Consider the following 25,798-nt stretch of genomic DNA (forward strand, 5'->3'; position numbering starts at 1 on the left):
AGTTGTCTGTCCTAGTTAGTTATAGATAGTTTAGTTGTGATGTAATTGAATGAGACTTTCATTTGACTTTCTCTTCAGTTCTCCCTGTACTTTATCAGCTTCTATCCTCGCCTCTTTACTAGAATACAAAGAATCCCCTGTACTAAATCTGCCCCAAGGGATGTCTCTGTCAGAACCATGTGCTCCTCCGTACCTGTCACCTTTCCCCCAGCCCTTAGTTTAAAAACATCTTTACAACCTTTTTAATTTTACATGCCAGAAATCTGGTTCTATTTTGGTTTAGATGGAGCCCATCCTTCCTGTATAGGCTCCCCCTTTCCCAAAAGGTTCCCAGTTCCTAATAAATCAAATCCCCTCCTCCCTACACCATAGTCTCATCCATGCAACTGGAACTGGAAGCCTTTCAGAGAATGCTCCCATGGAGGTCCTGAACTTCAATCTCTTATCTACCCCTAAATTTGGCCTCCAGGACCTCTCTCCAATCCTTCTCTATGTAATTGGTACCTACATGTTCCGTGACCACTGGCTCCTCCCCAGCACAGCACATAAATCTGTCTAGATGTCTGGGAGACGTGCAACCTTTGCACCCGGCTGGCACTTCACCATGTGGTTCTCCAAGTCATCACAAACCCAGTTATCTGTATTTCTAAAGATCAAATTTCCCCCATAACGATTACCTGTCTTCCTATTAACTGGAGTTCCCTCTCTTGGAAGGGTGTCCTCAGTGAGAGAAGATACCATGACATTATTGGGAAGAAGGGTCCCAACTACAGGGTCATTGCCTTCTGCTCCAGCTTGATGTTCTCCTTCCCTGAGACTTTCACCCTCCTGTCAGACTGGGGGTGAGACCCGCTCTACTGGGTCCTAGAAAGTCTCCTATGTACATCAGTCGTCTTCAGCTCCTCTGGTTCAGTACTCTGGTCTCTCAGAACCCCTACTTGGTCACTGAGGGCCATGAGCTGCTTGCACCAAATGCATAGTACACCACCTACCTCTATACTTAATTGCATACTCAGTTGTCTGTGTATTGTAGATTAAAGTGTAGTTGACCAGTCTAATATATAAAGCATTTTATCTTTTCTTCTCCTGATGCCCAGGGAGCTTCTTCACTGCACACTGACATATTCTGGTGGCTCCAGTCTGTGGTATGCACCCTTAAACAGCTTATGTTGGTTAATATTCCCAGTTGCTCTCTCTTTGTTAGTTATGTATCCCTGGATTACCTGTTCTATTCATTCCCTCTGGGGCACCTGGCACTGGCCACTGTCGGAAGACAGAATACTGGGCTAGACGGACCTTTAGTCTGACCCAGTATGGTCATTCTTATGTTCTTAATATGATTGACTTCTCTAAATTTTTTGGTTCCAGTAACCCAAGTTTATACACAGATGAGCTCAGTTTGTTCACAATGTGATAGGGACCAAGCCATCGCTGAAACAAGTTATGCTTCGGCCCAGGCTATGACAGACATGGGGCCTGGTTTTCTATTCTTTAATTTTTCTTTTACACATTTATTAAAATTTTTGCTGTTTGTTTTGAGTTTCCTAGTTCATTAGCGCACATACCTGTTTTAGATGCTTTTGCAGTTTTTGCATAAATGTCTTTTTTCCTTAACATGTGCATCAGTTTTCCATAATAAATATAGTGCTTCATGCCAAGATAGTGCTCACAATGTTCTGAGATTAATTGCACTCCTCCCTATCTACCACCAGAGCACTGTTTTAGCAAGAAAGTTAGCAACAATTTTTATCCAAGGTTGTTAGTTAATTTGTATGTTATAGCTATTCAACTTAATTTTAAGGCACAAAAACTTTTATAACAATTGTTAACACAGCACAAAACAGCATAAAAATTAAAGCAAAATGAAGTTTAAATGAAATTTGATAAATTCTTATGACATTTACTTGTGCTTGGGAGAGAAATCTGCTGAAATTTATTAGGCTAACATTATGCAACATAATGAGAAAATTAGTTTAAACACTTGGTTATTAAACTTAACTATTTTAATATTTAATAAAGGTGCAACTAAGTTTATAACAAAGTTATGATCTTATTAAATGTTTTTGCATTAATATTGACCTTTTCCCCACAGTTTTAAAACATTTTGTTTGCAGTTGAATTTGAGGCAGAAATATACACATTTATAAACCGACCCCATTTTGAACTTTGCAGAAAAACTGAAGTGGTATTATGAAGTGCAACCATAATATCAAAACAGTACCATTAATGTTAAACACTTTTATAATTATGTGTGCAAAATTGATTTTGTTGCAACAAAACTGAAATATATAGTAAAATAAAAGCAAGAATAGTCACATGACACACAGGATAACATGACATATAGGATTACTTACAATTAAAGACAAATAGTGCCAAAATTGTTAAATATACAAGATGAAGCATTAAAAGTTACTATAGTAAGGTATGCTACAAAATAAAAATTAGGCAGATTTTATTTAAAAACTTAATTGATTAAAATCCCATATTAATTTGTCAAGGCAACTTACATTACTTTACAATATGCTTACTTTAAGAATACTACTATACAGAAATAAGAAATCAATATGTATTCATTAGTGTCTAGTTAAAGAAAAAAAGCAGTTTTAGGATCAAAAGCAGAGTTAGCATTCTGTTGCTTGGCAACTATATTTTTAGGTATTGAATTCCAGAAGGGTTAAAATTCATTTTACTGAATTTATTTAAAGTAAAGCTTTTACCTTTGGCATTTTGGTAATTTTGTTTCTTTTTTTTGTCTCTTTCTCCAACAGGAATTTCTGTAATAATTATCACTTAGTTTTTAAATTGCAGGAAGGGAAGTGACAGAATCGATATAGGAAAGGAAGTAAGCACAAGCCAAGGGATAACTAACTAATTCTGGTAGGGCATTTCAAAGCAGACAGCAGCAGTGAGTTCAGCAAACTGAGCCAAGTGAAGAATACAAAAGAAAAGGAAGATTTGGACAGAGAAAGGACAAAAACTAGAACCAAAAGTAAAAATATTAGAGAAATTATATCATCAGCTGGGAGAGGAGTGGTTCTGTGCATTAGAAGCAGGGGAGGGCTGAGAGCCAGGACCTGTTCTTTATCTTGGCTTCGGGAAGAGCATGGGGATTGCTACCTGTGCCTGCAAAACCTGTATTTGTTTCCCAAGTGCCTACTGCTTTTGTCTGTACTCCAAATTGTTTACAGTAGTGCCCTTTCTTGCTTTGGATAATAGACTGTGTGTCACTGTATAAATAGCCCTTCCTTTCTGCTCTTTGTCTTCTCCCTTTTTTGCCTTTTCCCTCCATCTCCAATTTAAACAAAATTACATACATGACTCAATGGATCACTTTTTGGATTGCCTTTAATGTGACCAAATCACTGCTATGGTCTTTTGTACTGTATGACAACATGCTTTAAAACATCCTGTTTCTCCCTTTCATTTGCTATGGCTTATTTTTATATGTCTACCTGGCGTTTTAGCACAAAATAGTGTTCTGTTGCAAATAGTGGCCACTTAGCCTTTGCTTCATCTGGGTATTTTGCACAGAAAACATTTTACTTAATCTTTAAATATTCTTAAAAATATGGCTTTATGCCCAGAAGGCAGTTTTTGCTTTCCATAATCTGTTAACCAGTTATTTGCCAAAGTAACAATATAATTTTTCCCTGATTTAGCGAGGACCCCCAAAGTCCAATCTCTGAGACTGATACTCCAAATCCAACTAGCTAGCTCATGACCTCAGGACAAATGGGCTTCAAAGATATGCCCTCAAACCCACTTCTGTTTACTTTCTGTTTAGTGTGATTGTTACAAGCTAAATGACCCATGCACATCCAGTTAAAGTTTAAATTTAACCTATTAGTTTGTGCCAGCTTTGTCCTTGGTACCTCCCTATACTTTTCCATATCTTGTTCTGAATATTACATTGCAAGTGTTGATGAGCCAGGAAAGTACTCCCTAACTGCACTTGGTACAAGGTATTTATGCAGCTTTGCTTTGACAGGTTTCCTATTTTCTAATGCCAAAGCTGACTTCAGCTTTGCAGTGTTGTGGGATACTTGACATAGGTGAACAGAACTGTGGGAAGAGCATAATACAATCAGTTAACATAACTTCCCAACACCCAGATACATTAATACCATGCACATAAAACCTAGTAATTTAGTGTACACAAAGCCAAAACAGATGTACTAACAAAATGATGACCCTAAAAAGGCAGAATGTGGACAGTGACATTGATCCTATTTGTTTTTAAAGATAAGATTTATGAACCTCTCCTTGTACCATTAAAAACCCTTCAGCATGTACAATTGTTTATTATTTTATACACTTAAAAAAATGCCCATGCTTCAAGTGTGGAGAGCAATACCACATCTGTACTTAACTTCAGGGGACTGACTAGATGGTCTCTATTTTAATTTAAAACAATGTGCCACAAGCCAGTAAATTCAGAGGACAAGACCAGCCCCTACCATTTACAGCTACAACCTTCATTTGTTTGGATTCACAGATGAAGTCACAAGCTATGCTGGGTCTGCTGGCTTCCTGCAGAAGAGTCTAAACACTGTTCTTCACCCGCTCATGGATTCCATTCTCATCAATGATCAACGGGGCATGAAATTCTTTGTTTTCCACATACTTTTCCAGACCCTAAAAGGAGAAAAATAGCTGCTGTTAAGAAGCAGGTGACTACAGCCCAGTAGGTTTAGCAGCATTAAGAATGGCTCTACCTGCAAACTTAACCTAGATACTTAACTAAGTGGGGTGAGCAAATTAAAGTGACATTCCAGAGCAGAAAGCTTTGGTTAAATAGTTAATGCTCTGTGCCCATCCGCATGACAACCTTTAACTAAAGATTATAATCATCATCTTAACCAGTTGTAAGATACAAGGTTCTGTTTTGTCTGAATGAGTGGCTCTCAGCCTTTCCAGATGACTGTATCCCTTCAAGAGTCCGATTTGTCTTGCATACCCCAAGTTTCACCTCACTTAAACTACGTGCTTACAAAAATAGAGATGTCACAGCACACTATTACTGACAAATTTGCTTATTTACCATATTATGAAAAATCAACTGGAATATAAACATTGTACTTACACTGAAATGTATAGTATACAGAGCAGTAGAAAAGTCATTGTCTGTATGAAATTTTAGTTTGTACTAATATCGCTAGTGCTTTTTCTGTAACCTGTTGTTAAACTAGGCAAATATCTAGATGAGTTGGAAGACTTCTGCATACCCCCATGGGTACACATACCACTGGCCTAAACAGCAGGGCTCCTAGCATCACAGCTCTGGGGGCATGTCCCATCTACCAGGCTGCCTAAGGGTGGTTTTTCAGTGATTTCTCGAGGAGTTTGAGCAGCTCTGACAAAGGGCATGTATGCAGAGCAATATCTGCAGCAAGGTATTCTGGGAAGTCTTCCTGCACAAGGAGGAACGGTCAAGCCAGAAAATGTCTTGGGGCAGTCCCCATCTGCTCTGTGCCCAGTTGACCATAGGGTACAAGTTACGTAAAGATGTGTCAACCTGGGCCACCTTGCCACCACGGTTCCCAGCCAAGTTTGGCCAATGCTGCTTAGAGCAAGCCACAGCAGTAACTGGTCACCAGCTCAGTTAAAAGGTAGGGTGGACAGGACACAAGAGGGAAGTTGTACTGAACTGATGAGTGTGTAATTCCAGCAGTCAAAGGGGCTGTCCTGTGGACTGAATTGGTTCTTTACAATAAGTACCAGCTTCCGATTCGCTGAGCTGGTCTTAATGAAACTCAAAGCAAGGGCTCTAAGCTGCACAGGGAATCCAGCAATACTCCCTTCAGCTACTAATTTGCGGCCTACGTAAGAGGCAGCACCATGTACTGCAAGATGTTGCAGAATTTTGATGCATCCAGTTACAGTAGGACATACCCGTGACCTGTAAGACTGTTCTGATAACAGACTCACTGCCATATTCACCAAGTAATAGCTGAAGGGGTGATATTTCCAGAAAGCCAAAGCATATCTGCCTGCTGAGCAGGCACACAAAGCAAACTCCCCTAGGCATGGGCAAAGTCAGGCCCTGAATAGACAAACAGTCCACCTCCAGAGCATCAAGGATGCACCTTGCCTAACTCAGTAAAGCCTGGGTAACCTCATAACAGGAGAAATTCTGGGAGTCTCTAACAAGCCAACTCTACCCTCCCGTTCTCTCTCTCCTCCCCCTTCAATTACAGAGCCTGCTCTGAGACAGATCATAACTTGCACAACCCACTCGGTCACCTGAAAACTTCATTAAGCTAGTCTACAAATGCATTTTCAGCTAGAAAGAAGGGGGTGGGGGGGGGAACTTACTTCTCCACCATAGGAGATGAGAGGAGAAATTTCACACTGAATGGGCAAGTCGTTAGCGTCCTTCAAACTATGGCAGAAAGAGAAAAGTTGTGTTAAACATGCTTTTAGTTGTGGTGACTATATCAGTAAGAGCCCTGGAGAATTCAGCCCTTAAACGCCAGCAGCCTTCCAGGTGTAAGCAGCTGCACTTTGTATAAGCAAACTGTGTGTGTTCACTAGTCCCTGATGCCAATGAAAGGGGCAAGTGCAGTATACTAAGGAATGAACATGGCTGGTACTCCGGCACTACCTTCCAATGCCTGGCTCGCTCACAGGTTCATCAAGCCTCAGCTGTGCATGCAGGATTGATGCTTGCTAAGCCTGAGACAGAGGCAGTGGCTGATTGGGGAAGACCCAGTGAAGTGACACAGTGTGATCCTGTTCTCTTGTTTCTGCATGATCAGCCCGTCCCCCATGTTGTATCAGACTGCTTGTCTGTAAGGGTGCATGAGGTGTAGCTGTTTCAGGGTGCCTCAGACTGTCTCTGGGGCATGCAGGGACTCCGGCCTAATGCCAGGGTTTTTCTTAGTCCAATTCAGAAGCTGGAGGTGTGTTTTTGGAGTCAGAAGAAGCAAACAATTGTGAGCTGCATCTAAAGTTTTGCTAACCTTTTTAAAATGAAATTTCTTCCAGGAAGTCACATGAGATGGATCTGCGAGAGCTTCCAAAGCAGATTTTAGAAGGCTTTAAAAAGTACTGATCTCCTGTCCACTGCTGTCCCATATTTAGTCACCATTGAGTGGCTCTCAGATCCAGTTTACTCAATTTGTAATTATCACCCCTGTACCTGAAGGCTAGATACTACTTGGCATGAGTCAGGTGGTAGATGTGGGACTGCTTGAGGACTGCATTTCTGTCTCGTCTACAGTTAAAATGCTATAGCTGTACCACTGTAGTGCTCCAGGGTAAACATCACCTATACCAATGGAAGCTCTTCTCCCATTGGCGTAGGTAAGCCATCTCTCTGAGAAACAGTAGCTAGGTCAACATCCATCCACCTATTGCTGTTTACACAAGGACTTCGGTCAGCTTAACAACTCTGCTCAGGTTATGCCAACCTAATTTTCTAGTGCAGACTAGACCTAAATCAGTGAGGCTACTTCCAGAGCAAAGAGCTGCTCAACATGAGTTCAATGGCCATATTCTCTGTTTTGTGTTGAACAATGCTAATTCTGGCAGTGGCAGTCATTACCGGATGCAGTGCAAGGGGGACAGAATCCCACTCTCTCTAGGAGGCAGCATGATCTGGGACTCAGGATACTCTGGCTCTATCACGAGCCGTGCCACTGGCCTGGTGGGTGACCCATGGGCAGTCCCATCATATCTGTGCCTGTCTCCTGCCCCCCTTTGTTGTCTAGTTAGACTAAGATCTGCAGCAGGGCCTGGGCTGGCTCACTACATTTGTACAGCACCTAGCACAACAGGTCCCTGATCTCAGCTGTGGTCTTCTGTTTCTGCAATACAAATACCAACTTGTACTGGTTCTGCAGGGCAACCAGAATCATTAAGGGCTTTATATGAGAGTTAAGTGGATTCTGGGTGATAGGAAACACAAGCACTAGACAGACTAAGCTCTCTGGACAGGGACGGATTTTTGGTGTTTGTACAGTACCTAGATCACATGGGTGTACCTTCTAGGTACTACTACAGTACAAACAGAAAGACCCCTCTTTAACTATACCCCATTTCAAAGCACAGCCAAGAGAGCCTCAGGAAATCTGTTTGACTCTGAAACTAGAACTCATGGCATCTCAGGACAGAAGTAGAGGGGGAAATATGCTGGAGAGGTTGGTAGAACGGGAAAAAGGATGTGGCCCTCTACATGTAAAGGGCCAGGAGATAAGCATGTCAGACTCAGCAATTCCACTCTTTATGTGGCTGGGTACATGTAGGGCTATGCTGATTATTAAATGAGACCTCAGGAAGATCTAGCAGATCTAGCAGTGTTCACAGTCATAAGCATGGCACTCTCTCCCATGCCTTAACGGTTATGTGGGAATGGAAAAGTTTGAATCCAAGCTGCTGGACAAGCTGACCAAAAAGTACTAGAGCGATGTTTTCCCTTCCTTTACTGATTTTTTATCTTGCCCAGATTCACAATGACTGATCACCCTTATCACCTGACATAGATCAAGCAGTTGGGGGGGGGGGGGCGGGAAAGAGGGGTGTGTGTGTCTCCCTCTCTCTGTCCAGCTCTTAGCTCACAATCAAACACTCCATCTTCACTGATGGTGGAGTGTCAGACACCAGCACAATCAGCGTGTTACTCCAGAGGGAATTCTGTGCCAAAAAAATTTAAAATTCTGCACACAATATTTTAAATTCTGGATATTTTATTTGTCAAAACACAAAATCACACCACTTATTTGCTGACAAGTATTACATTGCTAAAATTAAAATGGTGTGATTGTTTTGACAAAATATGCAGAATAAAAACGTTTTGATGCAGAATTCCCTCAAGAGTATCAGGGTTCTGTGTAGCGCCATCTGGGTGCAGGCAGCTCAGTGGAGGGGATCTGGATGCACAGGGGCTCACTGGGGGGTTCTGGGTGCAGGGGGAATGGAACTCTGCAGTGGAGTCCAGGTGAAGGTAGTTATGGCTCAGTGTGGGGGGGGGAGACTGGGGAGGTGGGGGTGTCTGGGTGCAGAGGGGGCTTCTGATGCATGGGGGCTGGGCAGCCAGAGGGAGCAGCTCCCCGTACAGTGACCCCTCCCCAAGTGGCTGAGGAGTCACGGGGCCAGGAAGTAGGGGAGGGGTCACTGTATGGGGAGCTGCTCCCCCTGTCCACCCAACCCCTATGCAGCTGGACACCCCCTAAATCTCCCCCCCCAACCAAACCTTGCGCAGACCCAAACCCCCACCCCACCAAGACAGGAACGCTGTCTCAGTCGTCATACTCCTCCCCCTCTGGCAGACCCCTTCCTTCCCCTGGGTGAAGATTTACCAAACAGACAAAACCATGCTGCCAGGGAGTGGTGAGTGAGCACTGGTGCAGCTTCTTTGCTTCCCCACAGAAAATGGTTTCTGTGGAAAAGCAAAGAGAAGGGACATGTTTCTGCATGTGCGCAGTGGCGCAGAATTCCCCTAGGAATAGCATTTAAAATGAATCACAGAAGCAAGCAGCAAGTCTGAATGACCACTGTCTCCTAAAGAGTTCAAGGCAGACCTTATCTCAAACACGTACAGGACAAGGCTCCTGGGGCAAATAGCCCCAATTCCTAACATTTTAAGGAAACGGTTTTCCAGTTAGTTTCCCTAGTGTGAGGCCTGAGATGAACACTGAAGAAGATGGTCTCCATTTATGGCTTGAAATACATAGACTCTCTGGAAGTACAAGTTCAAATGCCAGCTGATGGTAGCTAGAGTTCCAACCAGCCTCTGGTGCAGGAAGAACAGTTTGACAGAAGGCCACAATGAACCCGTGCCTACTTTGCAAGGCCCTGAAGAGCTCTCATGCCATTTTCACATGGTTCGCTCTCACCTATTCCCAGTGTGTATTGGATTCAGATCCACTTACTAAAGAGAGACAGCACAGCCACAGAAGGGAGCTGAAGTCTTTCCTGGCTCCTGCATCAGCAAAACTGTAAACCCAAATTCCAACTGCCAGGCTAAGTTCTGCCTCAAGTTACACCACTCAGTCTCACCGCTGAGAGGAGCAATAGGAATGAACACACACAGGCCTGGACTTGAGATAGGTCCAGGCAAGAACACATGGAATATTATAAATCATTGATTTTGGATCTAGTGACCATGAGAAGCAACAGATACAGGATTCTTTAGCAGGACATGCTCTCAGTTTCCCCAGCATGCACCCTCGCTACCATTCTGTTAGTAGCTCCCAACCAGAAGCCAGTCACCATGAAAGCGGTGCACACCAACCAGTGCGAACTGCCACTCACCAGGCACTTGGCCTTGCAGTGAAATGCAGAGCCTGTTAGTACCTAAGTACAGCCCCATCACCATGCATGGCACACAGCCTGGCACTGGATATTTACTTGCAATTGACATCAGCTGTGATGGCATCTGGCTTTCCACTTGTGAAGCTGTTATGTGGGAATAAATAAGGGTTAAAGAGGACTGAAACAAACTGAAAGAGAACTAAACCAAGTTAGGAGGTAAAGCGGTTTGTCAGCCCCTTCCTGGAACCCCCTAGTAGTGATGGCTGTGGAGGAGAGCTGTGAGAGGGATGGCCAGCAGCAGAGAGTACAATTGGCGGTGAGGATGCATAATAACTCTAGCTGCTCCTTAGGATAGGCTGTGTGGTGGAGAACTCTACTAACCTCTTCACCATATTGAACAAACTCAGCCCAACTGCCTGAGCTGGTCAGGAGCCAGGGGAGGGCAGCTCTCACCAGCAAAGTTGCATGCAGCTACCTTTAATGCAGAGGTCGGCCTACAGGAGACTAGCAATACAACACTGATCTTCTGCCCATAGCAGTGGCCTTGGACCACATGGCAGAGCTCCACAAGCCATATTTCACTTGTGGGCGGCACTCTGACCACTATTGAGTGGTGGCCAGCTAGCCATCAGCTCCAGGTAACAAGTCTGCACAGGCTCTTGGAGGATCTGTTTGCTGGTTACTGAATGGTTGCACAGTGGCTGGAAACTATTTGCTAATATTTTCTCTGATCTGAATCCATGGGATGAAAAGAATTCTCTTATGTACAGACCAGACAGACCAGCCACTACCCCCTACTCAAGTCAGGTGCTCAGCTGAGTAACAGAACTACGTCAACTGGACAACACGAGTCAAACGCAGCCAAGCCTTTCCAGAAGGAGCCTTTAAACCCTGAGGGCAGGAAGAGTACTCTCTGGTAGGACAGCCAATGGGGCTCTCTTGTGCTACCAAGACTAGATTGCAAACTGGGAATGTGATCCGCTCCCACCAGCCATTGAGATGGTAAAGGAGACTGCTCCTTGGGGATGGAGCAGGGTAGGGCAGCTAACAGCAACTTACCGGGGAATCGCAGGGATACGGGTGCCATTTTCATCCACAAAGTGGCCCCCAGCATTGAGGACCCAGCAATGGTGCAGCGACATAAGGGCATGTCGGGCAGTGGTGGGGTTGTCTTTCCCATTCTGACTGTCTGCATTCTTCAGAGGAGAAAACTCATCTTCACGCAGCACTTCGTACACCACAAACTGCCTGGAGTGGGGATAAGGCAGGAATGGCTTGGTGTCAAAGAGAAGAGCTTTGCTACAGATTCCCTTTATTCTTGCTTGTCTGGAGTTGGAAGGAAGCCTCCCTGCTTCTCTCCATCCCAGAGACTTGCCAGCAACCAGCAGCACAGATAATGCCAGTGGCCTCACAATTAGCTCCTCTGGGCCGAGATACTGCACCCACTCAGTCTGGTAAGTCCATAGCCACCTAAGCCTTACAGCCCTGAGCCTGTCTCCTGCTCTGAGCATGGGGAGTAACACACATTTTTCTTGTTGCTGGAGGTGGCTTTTGTCAGTCCAGAGACCAATCTGCTCTGACAAGAGCTCCATGATTCAGGCTGTGCCCAACAGAGGGTGTGACCAAGATGGCTGGCAGTGCCTCAGAGGGAGAAGCTTCTCATCCCAATTCCAGGAAAATGGCCTACCTCAGAAAGAGTGTTTCTGGTCCCACTCCCCAACCTGAGGCAGGGAGTGACAGCAGCCCACAATGGGAGACCACGTGGGGGCCAGAGCAGGAAGCATAGAACTTCCCAACCCTGCCCTGCTGCTTCCTCACTTGGCTAAAGGGCAGTGCCAAGTGCACCAGACAGGTGACAGGGCAGCTGCCAGCCTGCAACGAGGCAAACGAACAAACCAGGGAACGAAGACTGGACAGAACTGGGCACCAAAACTGGCTCTTGCAGCTGGACCCAGAATCCTTATATGTACCAGCCAGAGTCACCACAGTTAGCCCTCCCCGACACTGCTGAGAGCCACATCATCTGCATGTGACAGCGCAGCTTCCTACACGGTTTGTAATGGAATCCAGAGTGTAACTCTGCACTGGGGAGGAGCCCTCTAATCAAGCCATGTTGTCCTTGTTGGGAGACCGCAGCCGCCAAGCCAGCCGGGTCCATGCTGGGTTATAGCATACCAACACCAACACAGTAATTGCCAGTAGCACCTAGCATGTCCTGCTCCTCCTTTGAGCAGCCCCGGGAAGAGGCTATTGCAGTATTCTACCACCTGAGTAACAAGCAGCAGCGCCCAGGGCATACTTGGCAAACTGGAAGATGTCAAAGACGAACTTCTCCATCTTGATGCCATTCGGTTTGTCTGGCTTGACCAACTGCCCACTGGTGATGTCCACGTATGGAATCTTCTTCTGGGCCACATGGTGCTTCAGCTGAGGTTCATAAATGCTGCCAGGGCAAGAAAGAGGAATCAAAACCTCCTACAGTTAGAAAGCACGTTCTAGCCACCACTGTCCTCCAATCATTCTGATCCAGGAGCAGCTGGGAGGGGGTGTATTGTCCTCCCAGCTGCCTCTTCTTTTGGTTGCCCAGCCACCTGCACTTTGCTTACCCTATGGCCAGAATACAAAAAACTAAACTCCCTACAACCTGCCCTCCTCCTGCTGTTGGTCCCCCATTTGATGCCCCCTGGATCAAACCATTCTGTCCCCATCTTCCCTAGTTTCTGGGAGTGTTGGCAGGCTCACAACCTCCTCTGCAGGTTGTGCAGCTGGAGTGGAGGAAGCCCAGGTACACCAGTGCTTTCACCTCCTGCTGAAAGACAGGAGAGCAGAGAAAATTGGTGGACAGAGCACGATGCTTATACTCCAGGCCCAGTGCTGTGCACATGATGTTCCTGAGGGAATTGTGGAGGGGAAGCAAGCTCATATACAGAGCCAGATCTTGGCCCTGGCCTCAATGCTTTGTTGGCTGCACATATGCATCCTAATGCCTGTTATTAACTTTGCTAGATAGTCTAGTTGGGTTTCAACCCTTGCTAATTGTGCTTTAGTTTCTAGAAGCAGTTTTTGTTGTGTTTCTTTATTTACCTGTCAGCGACCATCCCAGTCCACATATTCCCAGCCCCAGCAGCCACCTCCCAGCTGCCCCACATCCACAAAACAACATGCTCCATTTACATTAAGGAATGAAGCAATATTAACCAGTCCCAGTCTTGCCAGGGACAGAGAACATATCGGGTTGATGGAAAAGAGGATTTAGGGCATTGAGAGCAAGAGGAACTATTCTAAAGTGGTGAGACATCTGGAGAATAACAGTGTGACGCCCACTCCAAGGAGCACCAACTTTCATTCTGATGACCATGTGAATACACATGCCAGAAGGCCACCTGAGGCTACAGTAATGGCAACAATGCCTACTGCAGCTGGTCCCTAATCAGTCATGACAGCTAGGGCTGCTGCCAGTAGTGCAATACAGTCAGGGCAGGTAGGGACTGTGAGCCTGGGGGACCGGTGTTACAATTCATTCCAGACATAATGGGAGAGCGCTCATCATGTCCAGACTCTCAGCTGTAGGGTGACCAGACAGCAAGTATGAAAAATCAGGGTGGGGGAAATAGGAGCCTAAATCCCTCCTGGCCAGGGGAAAGCTCCTCTCACCTGTAAAGGGTTAAGAAGCTAAAGGTAACCTTGCTGCCACCATGTCAAGGTTCCTCCCCCACTCTGAACTCTAGGGTACAGATGTGGGGACCTGCATGAAAAACCTCCTAAGTTTATCTTTAGCAGCTTAGGTCAAAACTTCCCCAAGGTACAAAATATTCCACCCGTTGTCCTTGGACTGGCCGCTACCACCACCAAACTAATACTGGTTACTGGGGAAGAGCTGTTTGGACGCGTCCTTCCCCCCATATTCTCTGTGTGTATATAAAGTCTGCTGCAGTTTCCACGGTATGCATCCGATGAAGTGAGCTGTAGCTCACGAAAGCTTATGCTCAAATAAATTGGTTAGTCTCTAAGGTGCCACAAGTACTCCTTTTCTTTTTGCGAATACAGACTAACACGGCTGTTACTCTGAAACCCCAAAATCAGGACATCTGGTCACTCTACTCAGCCGTACTGTCTGCAAAGGTGTAAGCGGCTCTTGTTCCCAGGTGGCAGGGGGTCCCAACCTCAGTGAAGCAGGAATCTAGTGAAGACAGAGGTAGTTTGCCATTTTACCCATGCCACTTCAGGGTGGGGGTTTGGATTGCTGGTTCTGAAAGCTGGCTCTATAGTGAGAGCAACACCAGCATGGTACTTTACCTAACTTGCACATTGAGGTTGATTTCTACTTCCTGAGGGGAGCCACAAAGTTCAGAGAACAGCCTCATTCTGATCAGAGATGTCAGTCTCCTGCCTTCCACCATTAGCTTGGATTTTACTGCACATGGTGAGCATGAACACAGCCACTGGGCTGCTGCTGAGGGAAGGTGGTTGTGAAGAAAGGGGCTAGGAGGAGAAATACTAGTGCCAGAAGGAGACACTCAGGCCCCACCCCTTATCCTACTCTGCTTTGGGAAAGCTACAACCCCTGTAGTGTTTAACAGAAAGTGAGATGGGGCCCAAGAGCTTTTGCCTGATTGCAACAGGACTAGGCTAGATTTCCAAGTCATAGCTCTTCTCTTTGGCACTGCATTAATACACAGCCCGTGGCCCCAGCTTGCCCGTACTTGACAACATCTCTCAGAAAGGACACTGTGAGGTAGTGATTGGCAATGTTGCCTGCGTTGAACAGCAGCCGGCCATCGGAGCTACGTTTCTGTGCTGTGGCCAGGGAGATCTCGCTATACTCCACCACCTGGTACATGCCATCCACTCTGCATACCACGCCCACTGGCTCCATGGGGTTTGTCTTCTCAACCACCTGCCCAGAGAACACACAGGAGAACTCAGATGAAAGGGCATTTGTCCAGGAAGTCCCTGTAAGTGAAGTGGGTTACCACAGCCAGTGCAGAAAGGGGCATGAGTGGGAGCCCCTCGCACATGGGCTCACAACTTTTGCACTGCCATTTTAGGTGATGCTTTTGTCCTTGGAAAGAAAGAAAGAAAGAAAGAAAAAAAAAAAAAAGATAAATCAACCCTCTTTGTTCCAATCTGTTCTACAGCTCTGCACCCTCCACCCAAGCCCTGTCCCCTGCATGTGCTTCCCTGGCACCTGCCCCTCTCCCTCACAGGCTACCCAGTCCTCTGCTTCCTTCTCCCAGAAACATTGTCTGCCAGGAAAGGACTTCACTCCCATAGACAGTTCCTCTCCTGTGGCAAAAAGAACGAGGAGTCCTTGTGGCACCTTAGACTAACATTTATTTGAGCATAAGCTTTCGTGGGCTAAAACCCACTTCATCAGATGCATGCAGTGGAAAATACAATAGGAAGACAGATACACACACACACTGAAAAAATGGGTGTTGCCATACACACTACAACGAGAGCGATCAATTAACTGATTCATTCACTCATTATAGTGTGTATGGCAACACCTATTTTTTTCATGTTCTCTGTGTGTGTATACACACCCCCCTCTTCCTACTGTATTTTCCACTGCATGCATCCGATGAAGTGGGTTTTAGCCCACAAAAGCTTATGCTCAAATAAATGTTAGTCTAAGGTGCCACAAGGACTCCGTTCTTTTTGCTGATACAGACTAACACGGCTACCACTCTGAAACTGGCAGCGTCTGGTGCACCAGGGGAAGGACAGAATACTGCTGTCTCCCTCCTGCTAAGGGCACTGGCTCTGCAGTTGGTAGGACACTCCATGCTCACAGTGCCCGTGGAGAATCGGAGGACATGGAGCTGGGGAGAGAAAACGGAGCCGTGAGTGGTCTGCCCTTTGGGCAGCATTGCACAGGAGCTGAATGAGACTGTCTAGCCACACTGAAACAGGCCTTGCACACAAGGGTCATTAGGGGAGGCAGCAGGTCTCTGACTGCCCTCTGTGGCAGGCTGGCTGCTCACCTTGGTGCTGAACACAAGAGAGTCTGGGCCAGCTATTGGAATTTGAAAGATTCCGCTGCCTTGGGCTTTCTGAAAACCTGGCCCTGGCTGCGGACGCTGAGCTTTCCTAGACCTGGCTTGTGGTGCTAGCTCCCCTTTGTGTTCTTCCTCAAAAGAGGCTGGATGCATACAGAAGTGGTTCCCTGGGGATGGAAGCAGGCATGTCCCGAAGGCTCTTCCACGGAGATCTTTAGTTAGAGATGGATACGGTGAGTCACGGCAGACATGGTTTTAAATCCCCAGAGTATCTGGTGTTCAGCAGTGGTGGGTGGTGCATGGGAAGCCCTGTGTGGCACTAGAGAAGAGTCTTATAGGACACCCAGCTTTACCCTATCTCCAGGGCACTCCCCACTCAGAACTACAAAGTACCAGCTCCCTCCTTGGGAAAGTCTCCTCGCCTGCATGGAATCTGAAGGCCATTCTGGTGCAAACCAAGATATCCAATCACAAGTGCTTTGGGGGGGATCATGAGGGCTAGCACTGCTGCTGGTGGGGGGAGGAGCTCCTCTTGCACCCCAGGTATATTCTGTACCTAGCAAAAACAACTGCACTAGTTACATGGAGCTGCAATCCCTGTAGGTGCCTGCAGACATATGATGTCTGGACACTGAAGTGCAACGGAATGCCAGTAATGACTGCACTACATAACAGGAGAAAGGGCTTTGACTTAATACCACTAACTCAGTGCCTTTCATGCAGGAATCACTAATGTTAAATCTCACCACATCCTGGTGAGGAAAGTCATTTTTACAGGTGGATAAGCTGAGAAATAGATGTGAAGAGACTAGGCCAAAGTCACACAACAAGGGTTTGTTTACAGAAGTGGCTCCAATTGACATTAGTTTAGTTAAACTGGTGCAACTTGTGCATTCGCACTCCTATTGTTTAAAATTAGTTAAATCTGCAAGCTAACCTATATAATGGGTTATGACTCCAAGCTAAACTTAAACCAGATTTAAAGCAGATGCAAGAATGTCTACACACAAAGTTGCAGTGGTTAAATTAAGCAGGTATAAAAATCACACATTTCCTTACAACTTTGGGTGTAGTTCTAACTCTATGGCAGAACTGGGAATAGAAACCAGGAATTGCAATTGCAGGTCCCCATCTATGCACAAGACCATGCCTCCCTACCATTCTACAATAGGAGCTTGTTGTTGAATAAACACACGTATGACAGGTATACACTCCCATTATAATATGGATGAGATGTTCAAGTGGCTGATAAAAGGCCAAGCCAGTTAGGAGTTGTCTTTTACTTGAACCAAGCTTCACTGAGACATGGGCCAGAATCAAATGACCTCAGCCAGCCAAGCAGCAGGCGGACACCCCCTCCAACAAAACAGTATGCAGCACTGTTTAGAAAAATCAGAACTCTGTAGAGGTTCACATATCCCACAGAGATAGCATATGGTACCAGGCAGCACTAGAATGTATCAGGTATTGTATTTTGTCCAGGCTTCCATTATAACCTATTATTTTCAAATGTCCATCACCTCCTGAAATATTTGCTTTTGGATGACGTTTCCCTTGCCTGATCTCAGCCCAAACAGTGGAGTTTGAGCATAATTTCTTCCTCCTTTCAGTTTGGAAAAAAATGAGAAAAAAAACGACTGTGGTCAACCTTTGCAGACTGATACCTTTCCATCAGCTACTTCTCACACAGTGAGAGTCTCCAGCCTCACTTGCCAAACACAGTCCAATTGAAAACTGCACTGTTCAAAACCAGATGCCCAACTCTTATCCCCTGTACAGCTATGGAGTTTGTGCCGTTATTTCAGAGAGATCCCATTTTTGCACATACTTTCAACCACGCAACTGTGAAAATACCTAAAACAGGCCACAAAGGCAGCTTAACATTAAATATGGCAAAAGCAATTACAGCAAAAGCTTTTCTGCACAATAGGAACTGAAATACAAGCATCTGCTCTTCTGTAAAGCCTGAAATTGATGCTTAATGTACTTTATGATACTGACATTTATAAAATTGAACTTTTGAGATCACCTCAGAAGATGTAAAAAAGCAGCACCCTTTTTAATTCATTGAAATTTGAGAGCTCATTGATCAAGCATTTATTTAAATGGTTTTAATAGATCATAGTAGGGACTCAGACTGTCAATTTCAAGTTTAATTGTATACAAGTATGGATAATTTGGATTACTCAATGATTGCCTGTTCTGTTCATTCCCCCTGAAGCACTAGCCCCCGTCAGAAGATGGGATACTGGGCTAAATGGACCACTGGTCTGACCCAGTATGGCTGTTCTTATAGGTTTGTTTTTAATCATTTTAACCTAAGTCTAATTTTTTGCAGGTTGGCACTAACTGTGGTCCTCATTTTCTAGGAATTTGACTTGAGACTGTGGGGTCTGATTTGCAGAGTGCCGAGCACTCACAGTTGCAAATGAGGTCAATGGGAGCTATGCTTTCAACATGTAAAATGTTAAAGTTCTAAGCACTCTGAACAAAGATCAGGTCCTAGGCTCCTCAAATTGGGAGCTGAAAGTTAGCTGACACTTGGCTTTAATCTGTGTTTTTAGTTCCCCAGCTGTAAAATGGGGACATCACCCACTCATCTCACAGGGGTGAGACACCACATTCAGTAATGTCTGCACAGAAGAGCCCATGAATAACTTATTCTGAATTGGCAGGATTTGGACGGCGAACAGTAAACGCATGGGCTATGCACTGAATGAGGACAAAATCCTCAATACCCATTCAGTGCGCATCATCAATCCTGTGCGCTGAATGAGGTGGGGTGCTGCGGTGGTACTATGTGATCAAGTAATTAACAGCTGTACTACATACACAAGAGGACTGAATTAAGGGTGCACAGGCATCTCCTAATTTGAGTGATTAATTTGCAGCCCTAATATGTTCAATGTAGTTCTACACAAACAGAGGAAGTGCCATGCAGATGGCCAGTCCACTAAGGAGCGGATGCCTGAAATAGCAACAGCCGCCTACTCTACTCCCCGCTCAACGGAGAGCTCAAATAGCTCAGCCATCCAAAAGAACCAACTGGAAACAGGAACACTGAAGCAGGGGCAGGATCGGGGCAGCTCAGGGAGCCAATACTGCTCCCCTGGGGCTGAATCAGGCTCCAGAACCTAAACTTTACATTAGAGTTCGATATCTAGCACTTGAGAAAAGCTTTATAAACCACGTATAAACAAACAGAGACATTGCCGCCTGCCTGGGTGCACGGATTTTCTGAAACATAGCTCAAGAGGACTATCCATGCCTCTTAACCACAAGGCCATGCTGAAACTGAAGTCTAGGGATTATAATTTAAACAAACTGTCAGCTATTCATCTGGCCATCAAGTTATGTGATAGAGAGGTACTGTCCTATTACTGAGATGTGCAGTCTCCTGCCAGTGGCATCACATGGTGCCATGCACAGAGCTTGGAGCATACCACATCCAATCCCTGATTACAGGGGCTAACATGTGTGGTGCATTTTTTTCAGGCTGCAACCAACATTCATTGTAGTGAGCTCAGTACCAACCCCCTCTCAGATCTAGAGCGCCCATGCAGACAGAGGGACCAGAAGAGCCTGGATACAGCCTTGGCGGGGAGCAAGCTGCTGATGCCAGCCAATGGTGCGATTAGGACAATTGTGCCAGTGCACTCAAGGGTGTACGAGCCAGGCCCTCTACCCTCTCCACCCCACGGCAGCCCCATTACCTTTGCCCCACACTCAGCTTCCTTCTGTATGCAGAACCCAATGAACCTGGGGTCAGCCACCTTCACTAAGATGTTGTCAACGCAGTACATATGGATGCTCCAGATGCCTCGCTGCTCCATGTCCTCCACGATGCCATGGGCGCCAAGGGCTCGGTACAGCCCCCCATTGCCATCTGGTGAGGCGAGAACACGTTACTGCACCAGAAGCAAACAGCAGGAGTGAGTATTTGAGCCAGTTCCCAGCTGGATGCCACATAGGGAGTAGCACTTCCTAGAGATTGAGGGAAGCTGCCAGGGGAACAGACTAGACTCTGGTAAGAGGGGCCAAGGTGGGACTTTGGCCTCCTGTGAGCCCACCCCAACCCAAATATCCTCTCCCCTGGTCTGCCACCTTGCTGTGTCCATTTCCCTGATGCCCTGTTCCAGGCCCAGCCTGAAAGATGGGATGGGACTGTCACCCTGCAGCAGAGGCTGGGACAAGAAGAAGCCAGCACACAGCCCTGAGTGGCCAGCACCAGTCTTTGCCTGCTCTGGGGGGGAGGAGGAAGAACAGTCCTAGCAGGAGCAGTGTATGCAGGGAATTAGAAGGAGAAGGAACTACATAAGACAGACGTGTCTATGGGGAAGGGGCTGTGCCAAGGTATGCAGGATGGAATTTTGAGGATCCTAGGGATCGTTCCAACACTGAGATGCCAAGTCAGGGCAAGGACTTGCCTCAGCTTAATAAAAATGCCATTGGGCTGCAGGGCACCAATGGTAGGAAGGATTGGACTAACAGTGGCTTTTGTTCCTATAGGACTAGGAGATACTGAGCCCCTCATCACTACTAAAGCCCTGCAAAGCCTCTCTCTCCCCCTCCGCCCCCGCCTCATTCACTAATGGGTTAAACAGTCTCTTTGGCATCTCAGTGCTAACTCCATCACCAAGATGATGGATGAGTGATAGGCCACAAGCCGCTCTGTGCAAATTCACCCCCCTCCGTCCCAGAGGGAAAACAGGAACCCAGCTGTGCTATAGCGGAGCAAACTACTACCCCTAGATAACTCGGTAGAATACCAAGAGGGTCACTCCCCAGTTTGCAGGCAAGATGCCTGGCTTTGTTAAACCCATATTTGTCTAAAGGAAAGGGACAGGCAGGCACTTATTGTTGTGATATAGATGTTTAAGGACACTAAGCCTGCAAGCTGCTTTCTGAAAGGCAAGGTCTGCCAGATATGAGGATAACTTGCGATTCTCTGCCATTTCCTAGAATCAATTTTTGCACAAGTCACCCCCAGAAGTCCCTAGAGTACGTTTTATTCCACTTATGTATTTTCTGTCCCTCAAATCTAACCTGGGAGATGTTCTGGGGTGAGGGAAGGGGTGTCCCTAGGCTGCAGTCTAACAAGCTCCTTCCCTCCCACTCAAAGCCTCTTCAGTCCAGCCATTTCTGCGACTCCCCTCTGCTCAAGATTAACCAGAGCAATACTGGAAATCCATGGGAAATTGGGGGAATGTTGCGGGATTTGGCACAGACCATGAAACGTTTTGTAAATTCTACAGGATTCCAAACAAAGCAATTCTGAATCTAAAAAACACCTGCGAGCTGCTGGCTACATGTGTCTGATGGAATTAGAATAAACTTTCAACCCACCGTGGTTTACCACACCTCCTCAAGGCTTCTTATCCCCATCACCCTCCAGATCTTACATTTGAGACCTTCCAGTCTGAATGATCTCGATGCCCTGTTCAAAGCCTTGCTGAATCTGGTCTGCTAGAGAAGTTCACTCCCTTAAACCCCCACTAATGGGATTTCAACAGCACAGACCTGGTGCCATGGAAACTTTGCTCTTCTCTTCCAGAAAAATCTTGCCATCAAACCCCATGGCAGGCAGCATCCCTTGCTGGAAAAAGATCACATTTTCCTGCTTTAAACCAAAGTAATTGTGCTTCATGAAGAACTCCTTTGTAGATTCCATTGTTCTGCCACTTGTCATGATGTACCTGCCACAGCAAGAAGAGAAAAACCCCAAGTAAATAGGGAGACAGACTCTGCTCCTGCCTGATCTTCACATAGGATTGTTTTTGAAGCCCATGTAGAGCACTCATGGGATAGAGAACAGGACCCCCTGGGATCAGGATGTATCACAGAACAGCTCTCACTCACGTGCGAATCACATGAACATTTCACCTCTGACCAATGAGCTCTCTGCAGCCACAGGTTTGGCAGCAATTGTCTGAGTGGCCATGTCAGGGTCCTAGGGAGCCCTGAGGCTGGTGCTGGTGGTCTCCATGAGCTGGGTAGAGCTCATGGTTAGAACACATGCAGGGGGAAGCTGGATCTGCTGTGGTATGATCTACTGGCACTAGGGAGGATGAGGGCTAGCTGCACCAAGCCAGTGAGGAACCTCACAGGCCTTGAGCAACACTTCCACTGACAGTAATGGACTCTGGGACTCGCCAGCAGCAAAGCCTAATGTCTCAGGAGGGGCACTGATGCGGACATCAGGAGGAAGGATCCTTGCAAGGGTAAGAACAATACTCTTCTGATGGAAGGAAGGCTGGTGCTGCCTCCCCACTCTTCCTGGGGTCAGAGGAATCAGCTGTCTTGATCTTCCTTGAAAGGCTCATCCCCCACTGGCCATGTAATTCCATGACACCAAGGAGGAGTGTAGGGGACCTAGGGACACCAGCCTGCTCCTCTCCTTGGTGTTGGGCTTATCAATACACTTCCTCAGCCAAGCCCACACAGTTTGATACAAAGGTTTCTAACATGCTCCTTTGTGAACCTCCTTGAGCAGGGTTGGACAACGCTTTGCTGGGTAATTTGGCTGGAGGACTCTTTGTCAGCAAGCATCTAGCACTGCTGACTTACCGGCCCTTGAGCCTCCTCCAGCAGCAATGAGGCGTCTCCTGACCTTTTGGGATTCTGCTTGAATCGGCAGCACAGAGAACTAGAGGGATTATGGCTCAGGTTCTAGAAACACTAGCTATGGCTACCACGAATATGGTAAATCAGTGCTTGATGCTGGCCTCCCTGTATGCCCCAGCCAGGATACCAGAGTGTCAGACCCTAAGCAGAGACCAACTGTACAGGATGGGAGACTATCCCAGAGGCATGAGGATGCACAAGCAGCTTAAAAAGGCAGGGCCACAGTAGTGCCTGCAACCAGTGATTAGAAAAACCACTTTCAGAGAAGACTGAACTAACAAGAGGGAGCTAAACTAGATCAGTTCATCCTGTTACTTCCCTGGTCAAAGAGCAGCCACTTCAGAATGAAGGGCAACTGGTGCGATCCCCCTTTACACCCTTCAGTCCCAGCAGAAATGGTGGAAGTGCACTGTAGACCCATACACACTGCTCATTGGAAGTTTCTAACCCCCCTGGGCACGGACACTTTTAGAACATAAGAACGGCCCTACTGGGTCAGACCAAAGGTCCATCTAGCCCAGTATCCGGTCTTCCAACAGTGGCCAGTGCCAAGTGCCCCAGAGGGAATGAACAGAACAGGTAATCATAAAGTGAGTCATCCCATCGCTCATTCCCAGCTTCTGACAGACAGAGGGTAGGGACACCATCCCTGCCCATCCTGGCTAATAGCCACTGATGGACCTAACCTCCACTAATTTATCTAGTTCTTTTTTGAACCCTGTTATGGTCTTGGACATCGCAACATCCTCTGGCAAGGAGTTCCACAGGTTGACTGAACTGTGTGAAGAAATACTTCCTTTGATTTGTTTTAAACCTGCTGTCTATTAATTTCATTTGGTGACCCCTAGTTCTTGTGTTATGAGAAGTGGTAAACACTTCCTTATCTAGTTTCTCTACACTGTCATGATTTTATAGACCTCAATCATATCTCCCCTTAGCCGTCTCTTTTCCAAGCTGAAAAGTCCCTGTCTTGTTAATCTCTCTGCATACAGAAGCCATTCCATACCCCTAATCATTTTTGTTGCCCTTTTCTGAACCTTTTCCAATTTCAATATCTTTTTTGAGATGGGGCGACCACATCAGCACACAGTATTCAAGATGTGGGCATACCATGGATTTATATAGAGGCAATATGATATTTTCTGTCCTATTGTCTATCCCTTTCCTAATTATTCTCAGCATTCTGTTTGCTTTTTTGACTGCCGCTGAATACTCAGTGGATGTTTTCAGAGAACTATCCACGACTCCAAGATCTCTTTTTTGAGTGGTAGCAGCTAATTTAGACCCGCCCCATCCTCCATCATTTTATATGCATAGTTGGGATTATGCTTTCCAATGTGCATTACTTTGCATTTATAAACATTAAATTCATCCACCATTTTGTTGCCCAGTCACCCAGTTTTGAGAGATCCTTTTGTAGCTCTTTGCAGTCTGCCTGGGTCTTAACTATCTTTAGCAATTTTGTATCATCTATAAATTTGGCTACCTCACTGTTTACCCCTTTTTCCAGATCATTTATGAATATGTTGAACAGGACTGGCCCCAGAACAGACCCCTGGGGGACACCACTATTTACCTCTCTCCATTCTGAAAACTGACCATTTGTTTCATATCTTTTAAACTAGTTACCAATCCATGAGAGCACCTTCCTTCTTGTCCCGTGGCAACTTACTATGCTTAAGAGCCTTTGGTGAGGGACTTTGTCAAAGGCTTTCTGCAAAGCAAAGTACACTATATCCACTGGATCCCCTTGATCGCTGACCCCCTCAGAGAATTCTAGTATATTGGTGAGGCATGATTTCCCTTTACTAAAACTATGTTGACGCTTCCTCAACAAATTATGTTCATCTAGAAATCTGACAATATTGTTCTTTTAAAGTGTCAACCAGTTTGCCCGGTACTGAAGTCAGGCTTACAGGTCTGTAATTGCCGGGATCACCTCTGGGGCCATTTTTAAAAATTGGCATCACATTAGCTATCCTCCAGTCATCTGGTACAGAAGCTGATTTAAATGATATCTTACAGACTACGGTCAGTAGTTCTGAAGGAACTCAAATGTGAAATTGCAGAACTCTTGAGAGAATACCATCTGGTCCTGGTAACTTATTGATGTTTAATATATCAATTTGTTCCAAAACCTCCATGAATGATACCACAATCTGGGACAGTTCCTCAGATCTGTCACCTAAAAAGAATGGCTCAGGTTTGGGAAATCTCCCTCACATCCTCAGCCGTGAAGACCAATGCAAAGAATTAATTTAGTTTCTCTGCATTGGCCTTATCCTTGAGTGCTCCTTTAGCACCTCGATGGCTATTATTTTTTTGAGTCTTTGGCTAACTGTTCCTCAAATTATTTTTTGGCCTCCTAATTGTATTTGTACACTTTGTTTGCCAGTGTTTATGCTCCTTTCTATTTTCCTCACTAGGATTTAACTTCCACTTTTTAAAGGATGCCTTTTTGCTTCTCACTGCTTCTTCTACTTTGTTGTTGAGCCACAGTAGCTCTTTTTTGGTTCTCTTACTATGTTTTTTAATTTCGGGTATACATTTAAGTTGAGCCTCTATTATGGGGTCTTTAAAAAGTTTCCACGCAGCTCACAGAGATTTCACTTTTGGCACTATACCCTTTAATTTCTGTTTAATCTTCTCATTTTTGTGTAGTGCCCCTTTCTGAAATTAAATGCTACAGGGTTGGGCCACTGTGGTGTTTTTCCTGCCACAGAGATATTAAATGTAATTATATTATGGTCACTATTACCAAGAAATCCAGCTACAGTCACCTCCTGGACCAGATCCTGTGCTTCACTTAGGACTAAAACAAGAATTGCCTCTCCTCTGGTAGGTTCCAGGACCAGCTGCTCCAAGAAGCAGTCATTTAAGGTGTCTAGAAACTTTCTCTCTGCATGCTGTCCTCAGAT

The 25,798-nt window shown here is 45.8% G+C and overlaps 1 protein-coding gene across 2 annotated transcripts in view; it reads right to left on the minus strand.

Moving 5' to 3' along the window:
- Positions 1 to 3,047: 3,047 nt before the first annotated feature.
- UAP1 (UDP-N-acetylglucosamine pyrophosphorylase 1) overlaps positions 3,048 to 25,798 on the minus strand; it is a 31,726-nt gene continuing 8,975 nt past the window's right edge. Inside the window, exons 3-10 of one of the 2 annotated variants that reach the window (XM_073356222.1) lie at positions 21,777 to 21,952; positions 19,970 to 20,142; positions 14,958 to 15,151; positions 12,554 to 12,697; positions 11,314 to 11,502; positions 10,351 to 10,398; positions 6,316 to 6,382; positions 3,048 to 4,635 (exon numbers count right to left, since the gene is read on the minus strand). In XM_073356222.1, the coding sequence (XP_073212323.1) occupies positions 4,543 to 4,635; positions 6,316 to 6,382; positions 10,351 to 10,398; positions 11,314 to 11,502; positions 12,554 to 12,697; positions 14,958 to 15,151; positions 19,970 to 20,142; positions 21,777 to 21,952 (1,084 nt within the window). In that variant the 3' untranslated portion in view covers positions 3,048 to 4,542. The remainder of the gene's footprint in view (positions 4,636 to 6,315; positions 6,383 to 10,350; positions 10,399 to 11,313; positions 11,503 to 12,553; positions 12,698 to 14,957; positions 15,152 to 19,969; positions 20,143 to 21,776; positions 21,953 to 25,798) is intronic. The other variant, XM_073356223.1, reaches the window with a different exon arrangement.

Source organism: Lepidochelys kempii, chromosome 8 (genome assembly GCF_965140265.1).
Source record: "Lepidochelys kempii isolate rLepKem1 chromosome 8, rLepKem1.hap2, whole genome shotgun sequence".
NCBI lineage: Eukaryota > Metazoa > Chordata > Testudines > Cheloniidae > Lepidochelys > Lepidochelys kempii.